The 14344-nt window shown below is 43.3% G+C and overlaps 1 protein-coding gene across 1 annotated transcript; it reads left to right on the top strand.

Annotated features, from left to right (window-relative positions):
- Nucleotides 1-13173: 13173 nt before the first annotated feature.
- Nucleotides 13174-14344, top strand: LOC124706359 (NAC domain-containing protein 67-like). Its single transcript, XM_047238025.1, has one exon. It carries the CDS (start codon nt 13271-13273, stop codon nt 14126-14128), a length of 858 nt encoding a protein of 285 aa, XP_047093981.1. The 5' UTR covers nt 13174-13270; the 3' UTR covers nt 14129-14344.

Raw genomic sequence — 14344 nt, 5'->3', positions numbered from 1 at the left:
TTGTACAACATCTTTTGTCCTACCAACCGAGTGGCAGTCGGGCCTCTAGGGAATCTACCGGAAATTAAGGCACTCCTTTTAATAGAGCACCGGAGCAAAGCATTAACACTCCGTGAAAACATGTGATCCTCATATCTAAGCCTTCCCCTCCAGTTGTCCCAATTTCTGTCACTTTGGGGCCTTTGGTTTCGGACATAGACATGTGCAAACAACTTGTAGATACAATCTAAGCAATAAGTATAGAGCTTAAATCTAAGATCATGCCACTCGGGCCCTAGTGACAAGCATTAAGCATAACAAGATTGCAGCAACAATAACTTCATAAACTTTGTAGATAGACAATCATAATGTAACAATCCATCGGATCCCGACAAACACAACACCGATTACATCAGATGAATCTCAATCATGTAAGGCAGCTCATGAGATCATTGTATTGAAGTACATGGGGGAGAGAATACCAACTAGCTACAGCTAGCACCCGTAGTCCATGGGGGAACTACTCACGGAGCATGATGGAGGCGGTGGCGTTGATGGAGATGGCTTCCGGGGCACTTCCCCGTCCCGGCAGGGTGCCGGAACAGAGACTTCTGTCCCCCGAATTGGAGTTTCGCAATGGTGGCGGCGCCCCTGGAGTCTTTCTGGAGTTTCGTCAATTGGTATCGCGTTTTTAGGTCGAAAGGGCTTATATAGGCGAAGAGGCGGCGCAGGAGGGGCACCAGGGCGCCCTCCCCATAGGCTGGCGCGGCCAGGGGCCTGCCCGCGCGGCCCTATGGTGTGGGGGCCCCAGGCCTCCCCTCTGACCCCCCTTCGGTGTCCTGGTCCGTCTCGGTGAATTATGATGTTTGGTCTTCGTTTCGTCGAATTCCGAGAATATTGCCCGAACAGCCTTTCTGGAACCAAAAACGAGCAGAAAACGAAACCGGCACTTCGACATCTTGTTAATAGGTTAGTTCCGGAAAATGCATAAAAACATTATAAAGTGCAAGCAAAACATGTAAGTATTGTCATAAAACAAGCATGGAACATCAGAAATTATAGGTACGTTGGAGACGTATCGGCATCCCCAAGCTTAGTTCCTGCTCGCCCTCGAGTAGGTAAACGATAAAAAGAGTAATTTCTGTAGTGACATGCTACTTACATAATCTTGATCATCCTATTATAAAGCATATGAGATGAATGCAGTGACTCAAGGCAATGATCTATAGTTGCTAACAAATAGATAACATATAGCAAAACTTTTCATGAATAGTACTTTCAAGACAAGCATCAAAAGGTCTTGCATAAGAGTTAACTCATAAAGCAATAAATTCAAAGTAAAAGCATTGAAGCAACACAGAGGAAGATTTAAGTTTTAGCAATTGCTTTCAACTTTCAACAAGTATATCTCATGGATAATGGTCAACACAAAGTAATATGATGAATGCAAATAAGCAAGTATGTAAGAATCAATGCACAGTTGACACACGTGTTTGCTTCTAAGATGGAAGGAAGTAGGTAAACTGACTCAACATAAAAGTAAAAGAATGGCCCTTCGCAGAGGGAAGCAGAGATTAAATCATGTGCTAGAGATTTTTAAGTTTTGAAATCATATAGAGAGCATAAAAGTAAAGTTTTGAGAGGTGTTTGTTGTTGTCAACGAATGGTAGTGGGCACTCTAACTACCTCATCAACCAGACTTTCAAGAGCGGCTCCCATGAAGGACGTTATCTCTACCAGCAAGGTCGATCATCAATCTTCTCTTTTGTTTACACATGTATTTTAGTTTCATTATTTATGGATGACACTCCTCCCAACCTTTTGCTTACACAAGCCATGGCTAACTGAATCCTCGGGTGCCTTCCAACATTCACATACCATGAAGGAGCGTCTATTTGCAAAATTAAGTTGCTTACTGATAGATCAGGGAAAAACACGTGAAGAGAATTATTAATGAAGGTTGATTAATTGGGGCTGGGAACCCCATTGCCAGCTCTTTTTGCAAAATTATTGGATAAGCGGATGTGCCACTAGTCCATTATGAAAGTCTATCAAGAGTAAATGACAAGGTTGAAAGATAAACACCACATACTTCCTCATGAGCTATAAAACATCAACACAAATTGAGAAGCATTTTGAAGGTTTAAAGGTAGCACATGAAGTATTTACTTGGAACGGCAGGAAATACCACATAGTAGGTAGATATGGTGGACACAAATGGCATAGGTTTTGGCTCAAGGTTTTGGATGCACGAGAAGCATTCCCTCTCAGTACAAGGCTTTGGCTAGCAAGGTTGTTTGAAGCAAACACAAGTATGAACCTGAGTACAGCAAAACTTACATAAGAACATATTGCAAGCATTATAAAACTCTACACTGTCTTCCTTGTTGCTCAAACACTTTTACCAGAAAATGTCTAGACCTTAGAGAGATCAATCATGCAAACCAGTTTCAACAAGCTCTACGGCATTTCTCCACTAATAGGTTTAAACTACATGATGCAAGAGCTTAATCATGATCTACTTGAGAGCTCAAAACAATTGCCAAGTATCAAATTATCCAAGACAATATGAGTCATTTTCTTTTTCCAACCAAATAGCAATAAATGCAATAGCTTCCAACTTTTATCATTGAACATTAAAAGTAAAATGAAGAACACAAGTGTTCATATGAAAAAGCGGAGCGTGTATCTCTCCCACACAAGGATTGCTAGGATCCGAATTTATTCAAACATAAACAGAAATAAAAACACACAGACGCTCCAAGTAAAGCACATAAGATGTGACCGAATAAAAATATAGTTTCAATAGAAGAAACTCGATAAGTTGATGAAGAAGGGGATGCCTTGGGCATCCCCAAGCTTAGACGCTTGAGTCTTCTTGAAATATGCAGGGATGAACCACGGGGGCATCCCCAAGCTTAGGCTTTTCACTCTTCTTGATCATATATCATCCTCCTCTCTTGACCCTTGAAAACTTCCTTCACACCAAACTTCTCATAAACTTCATTAGAGGGGTTAGTACTCAAAAAACTTTAATCCACCTTGGCCCCGTAGTGACACATTGCAAGAACTCAATAAAACATTAGCTACAGCTCTCCACGTCTAGAAAACCTCGCTTAAAGTCCACAAGAGACAATGCAAAAACGAGACAGAATCTGTCAAAACAGAACAGCCGAGTAAACATGAATTTTTAAGAGGTACTTCCGTTGCTCAAATCAGAAAACTCAAAACTAATGAAAGTTGCGTACATATCCGAGGATCACTCATGTAAATTGGCAGATTTTTCTGAGTTACCTACAGAGAATCATACCCAGATTCGTGACAGCAAGAAATCTGTTTCTGCGCAGAAATCCAAATCTAGCATCAACTTTATATTAGAGACTTCACTTGGCACAACATTGCAATAAAATAAAGATAAGGAGAGGTTGCTACAGTAGTAACAACTTCCAAAACACAACAAAACAGTAGCAAAATAAACACATGGGTTATCTCCCAACAAGTGCTTTCTTTATAGCCATTAAGATGGGCTCAGCAATTTTAATGATGCACTCGCAAGAAATAAGAGTTGAAGCAAAAGAGAGCATAAAAAAGCAAGTTCAAAAAACATTTAAGTCTAACCCACTTTCTATGAAAAGGAATCTTGTAAATAAACAAGTCATGTAGGCATAATGCAACAAGCATAGAAAGATAAAACAAGTGCAGCTTCAAGATTTTCAGCAAAAAGAGAGGTGTTTTAGTAACATGAAAATTTATACAACCATATTTTCCTCTCTCATAATAACTTTCAGTGGCATCATGAACAAATTCAACAATATAAGTATTACATGAAACATTCTTATCATGAGCTTTATGCATAAAATTATTACTCTCCACATAAGCATAATCAATTATATTAGTTGTAGTGGGAGCAAATTCAACAAAGTAGCTATCATTATTATTCTCATCATCAAATATAGGAGGCATAGTATAATCATAAAAATTACTCTCCATAGTAGGCGGCACCAAAAGACCACTATCATTATAATCATCATAAATAGGAGGCATATCATAATCAACATAAACTTTCTCCTTAATACCCGGAAGGCTAAAGAGATCATTTTCATCAAAACCGACCTCCCCAAGCTCAGAATTTTTCATATCATTAGCAAAAATGGTGTTCAAAGCGTTCATACTAATATCATTGCTACTAGCATCCAAATAAGGTTCCATAGGTTTTTTAATTTTCGCATTAAACCATTCATGTCTTGACTCAGGAAATAGTACAAAAAGCTCACAGATGTTTTCCATTATGCCTTACTAGTGTAAAACAAGAAACAAAAAGATGCAATTGCAGGATCTAAAGGAAATAGCTTCGAGCACTCACACAATGGCGCCAGAAAAGTACTTTGTTACCTGGGACCGGAGTATGAGTGCCTTTTACCTTTCCTCCCCGGCAACGGCGCCATAAAAGTAGCCTTGATGACCCACAAGTATAGGGGATCGCAACAGTCTTCGAGGTAAGTAAAACCCAATTTATTGATTCGACACAAGGGGAGGTAAAGAATACTTATAAGCCTTAACAAGCCGAGTTGTCAATTCAGCTGCACCTGGAAAAGCACTAGTAACGGGGGTGATGTGAAATCAGCGATAATATGAGAGCAGTAGTAAAAATAACACGAGCAACGATGTAAGTAATATGAGAGCAATGGCACCGGAAAATAGTTGATACTACTTCCAATGTCATATAGAAACGAGTATATGATGATGAGAGATGGACCGGGGTTCCCAGCTATCTACACTAGTGGTAACTCTCCAATAACAAGTGTTGGGTGAACAAATTACAGTTGGGCAATTGATAGGATTGAAATAGCATTAAGACAGAACATCAAGATCATTAATCATGTAGGCATGTTTTCCATATATAGTCTTACGTGCTCGCAATGAGAAACTTGTACAACATCTTTTGTCCTACCAGCCGGTGGCAACCGGGCCTCTAGGGAATCTACTGGAGATTAAGGCACTCCTTTTAATAGAGCACTGGAGCAAAGCATTAACACTCCGTGAAAACATGTGATCCTCATATCTAAGCCTTCCCCTCCAGTTGTCCCAATTTCTGTCACTTTGGGGCCTTTGGTTTCGGACATAGACATGTGCAAACAACTTGTAGATACAATCTAAGCAATAAGTATAGAGCTTAAATCTAAGATCATGCCACTCGGGCCCTAGTGACAAGCATTAAGCATAACAAGATTGCAGACAACAATAACTTCATAAACTTTGTAGATAGACAATCATAATGTAACAATCCATCGGATCCCGACAAACACAACACCGATTACATCAGATGAATCTCAATCATGTAAGGCAGCTCATGAGATCATTGTATTGAAGTACATGGGGGAGAGAATACCAACTAGCTACAGCTAGAACCCGTAGTCCATGGGGGAACTACTCACGGAGCATGATGGAGGCGGTGGCGTTGATGGAGATGGCTTCCGGGGCACTTCCCCGTCCCGGCGAGGTGCCGGAACAGAGACTTCGTCCCCCGGATTGGAGTTTCGCGATGGTGGCGGCGCCCCGGAGTCTTTCCGGAGTTTCGTCAATTGGTATCGCGTTTTTAGGTCGAAAGGGCTTATATAGGCGAAGAGGCGGCGCGGGAGGGGCACCAGGGCGCCCTCCCCATAGGCCGGCGCGGCCAGGGGCCTGCCCGCGCGGCCCTATGGTGTGGGGGGCCCATGCCTCCCCTCTGACTCCCCTTCGGTGTCCTGGTCCGTCTCGGTGAATTATGATGTTTGGTCTTCATTTCGTCGAATTCCGAGAATATTGCCCGAACAGCCTTTCTGGAACCAAAAACAGCAGAAAGCAAGAACTGGCACTTCGACATCTTGTTAATAGGTTAGTTCCGGAAAATGCATAAAAACATTATGAAGTGCAAGCAAAACATGTAAGTATTGTCATAAAACAAGCATGGAACATCAGAAATTATAGGTACGTTAGAGACGTATCAGTATCCATCGACCAAGATGGGCCGATACGTTAATTTCAAGAAAGGAGTCTTGGAGAGCAAGGCAAGAAGGCGAAGAAAAACAAGGAAAGATTAGACATAGGACTCCTTGTAACCTAGTCGTAGTCGAACATGCCTCTCGAGACCTGGCTCCCAATATAAGGGCCAGGAGAGGGCATGTCGAGGGACACAATCATAATAGCCATAACCACCGTAAGTCTAGAGCTAGGTCATTGTACAACTTAGCCTCTCGACGAGATCATAGCCGAAACCTTCGGCACCCCATTGTAACCCGATATTTTCAGTAATCAAGATCAGACAGGCAGGACGTAAGAGTTTTACCTCATCGAGGGCCCCGAACCTGGGTAAATCGCTCTCCCCGCTTGTTTGTTAACCGATGTCTCGTATCAGCCTACATGATTCCATCTACCGTAAGCCCCAAACGGAGGGCATTGCTGGGGAGTACCCTGGACACTTGGTAAGTTAATTAGTTGAGTGATGACATGACTTTCTTCTTCTCCTCAACTAGCTATGGAGAACTGGATATTGATTGCACGACGTGCTTCTCGATGATTGACGGGTTATAGGAGCTGAAGCACAAGATAAGCATACATGGAGAACTGAGCAATAGCCACGAAAATACCATAGGGTGGCAACTTCACACCGGTAAACTGGTGCACCCGAGGGTCAGTATGAACCCACATGATTGCATGCACGCTGTTGACAAAATTATATTCCAACTTGTGACTATCCAGTTCATCTGTAGGACAATCTATAGATGAACATCAGCTCGGTTAATTCCTTTGAGTCATTCTCATCATGTATCTATAGCATTATTAACTCAGTTACATCTTTATCTTTATTCTATCTATTAAGTCATATAATCAATTAAATCAGTCATTTATTTTCTTCATTTTCTCAGCTCTTGTCCTCAATCTCATTTTTTCTTAGTTATTTAGTCCAACTGTTTATTTGTTCAGCATTCTTCAGTTCTCTCATATTTTTGTTTCCATTTCTTATTATTGAGTCTAGTTTCTCCTTTTAGAGCTCTAATTTTTTTTGATCCTTCATTGTTTGGCCTTCTCAATCTTCATTCATCATTTTTCTGTATTCTATATAGTTCTTCATTGACATCCCCTCAGTATTTCTTTTCTCAATTGTTTTCCTTAGACATCTTATTCTTATGATTAAATCATTATTCCCAGTCATCTCATTTTTATTTTCTCAGTCTTCATTTCCTCATTTATATCATTTTTCGGTATTCTTAGTCATCTCAATCTTCTACTTATTTCAGACTTCTTAGTTTCTATTTATATCAATTTTCTAAATTTCTCATTCTTTTCTTCTCTCGGTTTTGATTTTCTGTTTCCTTCGTTATATTTTCTCAGTCATAATTTTCTAATTTTCATAGTTTTTATTTATATTATATTTCTCACTTTCTGAGTATTTTGTTCTCTCGGTTGTTCAGTTTATATATTCCTCCTTTATGTCTCGTTTTTCATTCTCATTTTCTTAGTTTTTCCTGATTATGCTAGTTTTCACCTTTCTCTCCTCAGTCATCTTATTTTATCATTCTTTGCTTCTCCATCAGTTATTATTATTTCTTCAGTCTTGCTATTTTTAATCTGATTTCTCTTAAGTGTTCATTTATTATCTCACTTCACTTTTCACTTTTTCACTTCTTCATTATTTTTTACTCTGCTTAGTTCATCACGTTTCATCATTTATTAGTTTTTCTCAGTAAATATTTTCTCATTTATATATTTTAATTTTGTATCTTATTTTTCAGTGCAATTTCATTTGATCTTTTTGTTCAGATAGACGTAAACAATCATGATGTATAGTTAAAAGCAGGTGTTGCTTTTCTTGCTAAAAGCCATAAGCCTATTAGTGCAGAAAGAAAGATCACGTGGACATAAAGGGGATGACGCTGGTTCAAGGCGGAGGGAGAGATCCTCATTCGGTTGTTTGATCTGGAAGTTGTGGCTTGCATTGAGAGGAACCGAGGAAGAAGAGAGAATGTTTTGTTCGTTGTGCTATTATTAAGGAAGGGCCAATGAATAGAAGGCCTTGTTATTCTGCTAGTTTTTGTAAGACCCAAAATATAAGTGTGGATGCAGATATAGGAAGTTATAAATGCAGCCCATGTTTTGTTGTTTTCAGGGGCGTGAACTACTCTGAAGTCTAGCCAGAGAAAATCAGTCTCGTTGAATCAAAAAAACCGACAGTAAAAAAACCAGACTGATTGATTTTTAGGAGGTTCTCTTTTTTGTTGTTAGCTATGCAGAATGAAACTGATGAAAGCCAACGAATGAGTCATTTAATCATTATTATAGACTTACAGAAAGTAGTGACTTATATATGGCCAATTGCGAAATGAGCTAGTTTGATGGTTAGACAATCCCTTGATTTTGTATTATTGCTTTCAACTTGAATAAGACTACTCTTCTTCCGTTAGCAATAGACCGTGGTACCCTCGAAAACTGCAAACGGAGGCCAAGCTATATGTAGCACTTTATTTTTAAAATTTCGGAAATCATAGTTTTAAGTTTAAAAAAATCTGAAAAAATCCTAGATGTAGCCAATGATGAAATCTGCAAACATGCAAAATCTCTATGTGAAATTCTTAGTACTATTCTCAGATCCACACATTTATCATTCTTGTGTAGTCTAAAGTACTAAGAATTTCACATGAGATTTTGCACGTTTGTAGATTTCATCATCGTCTACATCCATGATTTTTTTTTCAGATTTTTTTGAAACTCTAAATTTCAAATTTTAAAAAATAAAGAGCTACATGTAGCTCGGCCTCCATTTGTCCGCTCTCGTGCTACCCTTTGGAAACAATAAAATAACTCGAAATATAGTTTTCTCAGGTTACTTGTTAAATTAGTTCGATTTTGTTACCACGATCGGAAGAGGAGTATGTTGGTAGACGTGTACAATCACAATTGTAAAGATCTAAGATGAGAAGTGCTAGAAAAGAGCGAAGGCTGATGACCGCCTTGAATCCATATAGCTAAAAAATAGTTCAAAAAGAAGCGTCATCGCACAACATGATTGGTTCATGGTTAGCGATGTGGCTAGTAATCCTTATTTAAACTAGGAAGTCAACTTTTAGGGCGCGTTTGGTTGCTTGGGTCTAATTCATGGCTCACTAGCGCAGCCGTGCAAGGACAACTGCGCGTTCAGAACGAGCCACGGGCCGAATAGGTCTGTTGTTTGGTAGGTCGGGCTGCATCGGTTGGGCCAAAAAGGACTTTCTGTCTGTTTGCCTGCAGCTAAGCCCATATCTCGATGGAGATGATATTAGGCATGTTTAGTACCATCCAGACATGTGTACGGTTACCTCTTCTCTACGATGGGTAGCCTTACCATGCTATCACCTCCCATCACACAAAAATCACAATTCATGATAGTTGTAAGCAGTTCACGAAATCATCCCTAACTACTACGAATGGTAGTTCATAACACGATGCTCCCTAGCTACTACGAATTGCAGTTTATCAGTACGGGATCGTTCAACAAAAGAGGATCAAAAGAGGTTTGAGAACCAGGGGATCATAGGGGTTCTTCACTTCCACTTTTTCACTTCTTCACTTCGTCTTCACTTCTTCTCAGATGGTGGTGTTGCCTCCGGCTTCCCACATTGCGTCTGTTCACTCTCGCCTCTTCACCTTCCAGGCATCATTGTCGCCTGCTTCCACGCCATGGCCGGTCTATACTTCATCAAAAGTGACAACCTCTTCAAAGAACTCATCCTCGCCCCAACCTAGGATCCAGTTGTGAAGAATGCAGCACGCAAGGACCAAACTGCACTCGAGTGTCAAACGTGTGGAACGGTTTCGGTCAAGGACCTTGAACCTGTTCTTCAATGCAGCAAAGGCCATATCAATGGTGACTCTAAGGCTTGAGTGTCTGAGATTGAACAACTCTCTCGCATTCAGAGGTCGGTGCTTCGCAGAGAACTCGTTGAGGTGGTACCTTGTTTTCCTGAAGGGAGGTAGAGTTCCAGGCCGACATGCATATCCAGCAGGTAGAACTTACCGTCAGGGATTTGCAACCCATCAGGCCTTGAGAAGCTGTCGGCCAGGATGCTGGCATCATGAGCTGAACCCTCCCACCCAGCAAGCACGTAGGTCAACCTCATATCAAAATCCATAGCTGCTAGCACATTCTGACTGGTGTAGTGCTTCCTCCCGCGGAATGCTGCAGACATTGATCTCGGTACCTTTGCAGTGACATGAGTACCATCAATAGCCCCAATGCAATCCTGTAAAAAGATTAGCACACAATCACGTTTCTGACAGTACGACACATCTGATAGGTAGAAGGAATATGATTTTGTACTCACCCTGAAATAGGGGAACCACCTGTAGCTGTTCTTGATCTTGGTTGGTGTGTTCATTGATGCTGTCTTGATTATTTCACCTCTGAGCTCCCCAATTGCATACAACACCTGCTGGAAGTACCGAGAGATAGTCTCCGTGGATCACCTGAATATGTTATCGATGACTCTGAACCTCTGGTTATGACCGACCACATGAAGAAACATTGCGACTTGTTCTTCGATAGAGGTGTGGATGCTATCAGTCAGCAGTCCTCTTTCCCTGAACGATTTCACAAGTGCATAGAGAGGGGCTCTTCTCATCTGTAGCATCTGGATGGCCTCTACGTCGTTGCAGTTGTAGATGTTGTTTAGGTTGGAAATCCTCTCCTGATCTCGTTTTAACATAGGTCCGTATGTCACACGAGGAAAAGCAGCATGCCTAACTGCTCTCTTGTGCACTATCAGGATCCAGGCTTGTACGCAAATGATGAGTGCCGCGGCGTGATGCACAAGCTGGAGCTGGTCGGTCTACTCAAACAAGATCTATGCATTACGAACGGTCTTATCGAACCCAACTAGTTCTACGAACATGAATCAAACACTATAGTATAGCAGAGGAGTTTCCCCTTACCTCCATCATGGCGGACGATGGACACAGCCGAAATCCGCCGCAGATGTGCGCAAGCTCCGCCGTGGCTGGAGAAGAGGACCCTGGTCCGACGGCGGTGACCGAAGATAGATGCGCGCTGCCAGATCTGGGTCACCGCCGCCGCCGGTAAGGAAATTGGGGGATTGCAAAATTTGGGAGGGGGATAATGGAGAGGGTAACCGAAGAGGGAGGTTACCCCTACCTTTTCCGAGCAACGCCAGTGGGATTTCGGCTTCTCCCGTCATGCCGAGGCGGAGCTCCCGCACGAACGGTGTTGTCGATTTTCGTCTCGCCAGGGCCTGGCCTGGAGAAACTGTCAAACCGGCCGTTCCGCCGGGGCCTATTCCAGGGGTGCTTTAAAACCCGTGCTATCCAACAACACGAGTGCGCCCACGGAACCAAACGGCTCGAAAAATGCTCGGCCGATGCGAGCCAAGGGGCGCCCAGGCTACCAAACGCGCCCGTAGTTAATAGGAGCTATCTTTTTGTAGTTTATGGTGGACATTTGTGTGTAGTAACGTGCATGTGATTGGTCGTAAGATTTGCGTCAAATAATTACCGGTGCGCCATTAAAGAATTAATATCAAATAATCACTGTCGAGGTGGTAGATTTGTGTCGAAAAATTACTATCGAAGAAGTTGACAAATCAATGTCAATGTTACCGTGGTAAAATTATGCCGGGAAAACATTTTGAAGAACTACTACCAAAGAAAACAAAAATAACATTGTGGGGTAACTAATGGTAGCAAATTACGCATGGAAGTTATCTCGAGAACTTATGGCCAAAGAATAGAGAGAACACTGTTGGCGAATTACTATTACCATTGACGAACTGTAGGTTTACTACTGTGGAAAAATTACGGTCAGAAAAGTGTGTGGAAAAACCACCATTGAATATTTGAAAAAAAGCAACGTAAAGAAAAAGTCGGGCCTGGATGGTAACTACCACCGGGCCGATATGAAAAGTTGGCGCGATCACTGATTGGAAGAAAATAATTATGTCACCGGCTGGGAAAAAATAATTATGATAAAATGAAAATTATGTTAAATATTTAACATAAAAGAAATATTAGACAAGTGCTACCTAAAATAAAATAGCTGAATTTTATATTAATATGAATTATAGTAGCATGTTGGTTACCGGTACTGTTCATGATGTGGTTACTGTAGTGTAGTGCATTGTTACTGTTCATCACGACTACCGTTCATATGGAACAATGAACAGTAATTGGAGGGCTCATAGGACAACAAACAGGATCAGCTTTTATATATAGTATTATATAGCAACGATAAAATGTGCAAAGAACAAAGCATCCACGGCAAGCGTCATAGGATTTGATATGAAATTGGGCAAATAAAACCGCAAACATGTAGTCCATCGGACCATAAAAAGTATATTTATATTTAGATATATCTATTTTTTTTTTGAGAAACACAGTACAAATGCAGACGCTCACATACACGCGTATACACTCACCCCTATGAATGCACACACGCACACCCCTACCCCTATGAGCACCTCCGGAAGACTGAGCCGGCGGATTGGATCTTGAAATTGACGAAGTCACCACAGACGCCTCGCTGTCGACGGGAACGTCGCCTCCCACTGAATGAATAACAAATCTTGCGACAACTTTTTATGAATAAATGTAGTAAATATTAGGAAAGTGTAACATATCTTTTAACGACAACGATCCATCGCATGCAAGTAATTGGACATGACCAACGTGAAGTTGTGTGCCAAATTACTTCAGGAGAACAGCACATGAGAGATCATCAGACGATTAGCTGCTGCCCCTGCGTGGGCTCCACCTATCCCGACCAAAAGATGAAGTCGGCACTGACGTCATCGACTCATCGTGCTGGCCAATTCCCATCTCTATCCGACACAGAACATATTGTGCGGGAGACAGCAGGGTCGAGGTTCAATGAACCACGCGACCACCCGGTCACCATCTCGTCTCTCCTGCCTACGCTTTCCACCTAGCTAGTACTACCTCGCCGCAGGCGCGCACGTGCTCTCTCAGATCCAACGTCATCTGTTGACGCAGGAAAAGCCGATCGACGGCTACAAGGGTCGGTAGCCGCGCGACCACCCATCGCGACGCCTTCTCAACTCTCGTAGCCGCCGACCCCAAATACATCCAGCTACCTTTTGACTCTTCTTTCCCACGAAGCTTCTCCGCCTCCGGCGTCCGGTCCTCCCTATTTATCTCCCCGCACACACCATTTTCCACTTCAACACTCGCCAACACACAGCTCACCAGCAGACGCCCGGAGAAAGATTCCCATCGACGACAGAGAAGCAGGCACTAGCTAGCAATACCAATGGTGATGGCGGCGGCAGCGCGGCGGGACGCGGAGGCAGAGCTGAACCTGCCGCCGGGGTTCCGGTTCCACCCGACGGACGAGGAGCTGGTGGCGCACTACCTCTGCGCGCGCGCCGCCGGCCGCGCCGCGCCGGTGTCCATCATCGCCGAGCTCGACCTCTACCGGTTCAGCCCGTGGGAGCTCCCGGAGAGGGCGCTCTTCGGCGCCCGCGAGTGGTACTTCTTCACGCCGCGGGACCGCAAGTACCCCAACGGCTCCAGGCCCAACCGGGCCGCCGGGGCCGGCTACTGGAAGGCCACCGGCGCTGACAAGCCCGTCGTGCACGCCGGGAGGACCGCCGGGATCAAGAAGGCGCTCGTCTTCTACCACGGCAAGCCGCCGCGAGGGGTCAAGACGGACTGGATCATGCACGAGTACCGGCTCGCCGGCGCCGACGCATCCTCCGCCGCCAAGAAGAACAAGAGCAAGGACGGCACGCTCAGGCTCGACGACTGGGTGCTCTGCCGCCTCTACAACAAGAAGAACGAGTGGGAGAAGAAGATGCAGCAGGACAAGGCGGACATGGCTGCGGCGGCGTCACAATCAGTCTCGTGGGGGGAGACGCGGACGCCTGAGTCGGAGATCGACAACGACCCCTTCCCAGAGCTGGAGGACTCGCTGCCGGCGTTGCAGGGGATAATGGGGACGACAGACACGATACTGCCCAAGGAGGAGGTGCAGGACCTGGACAGCGACTGGCTCATGGGGATCAACCTCGACGATCTGCAGCTTCCCTGGGACGACTCCTACGCACCCTCCTTCCTGTCGCCGCTGGCCGCGATGAAGATGGAGCAGGACCTCAGCCCATTCTTCTGAATTCTCCACTCTGACCCACATGCGCGGTGCGGCGTAACTGTAGATAGTTCAGACCATTTAGGCGTTGCTTAGCTTTAGATAGGATTTGCTTTAGATTTTTTCTTTTTCATTTTTTTTCCTTTTAGATATGTTTCTTTCACTCTTTTTCTTCCTATTTTCCTTCTTTAACATTGTTTGTTTCCCAGACGTAATATATATATATATTTATTTATTTAA

The sequence above is a fragment of the Lolium rigidum genome, chromosome 4 (assembly GCF_022539505.1).
Source record: "Lolium rigidum isolate FL_2022 chromosome 4, APGP_CSIRO_Lrig_0.1, whole genome shotgun sequence".
In the NCBI taxonomy this organism is placed as follows: Eukaryota; Viridiplantae; Streptophyta; class Magnoliopsida; order Poales; family Poaceae; genus Lolium; species Lolium rigidum.
This window is presented reverse-complemented; position numbering and strand designations above follow the sequence as displayed.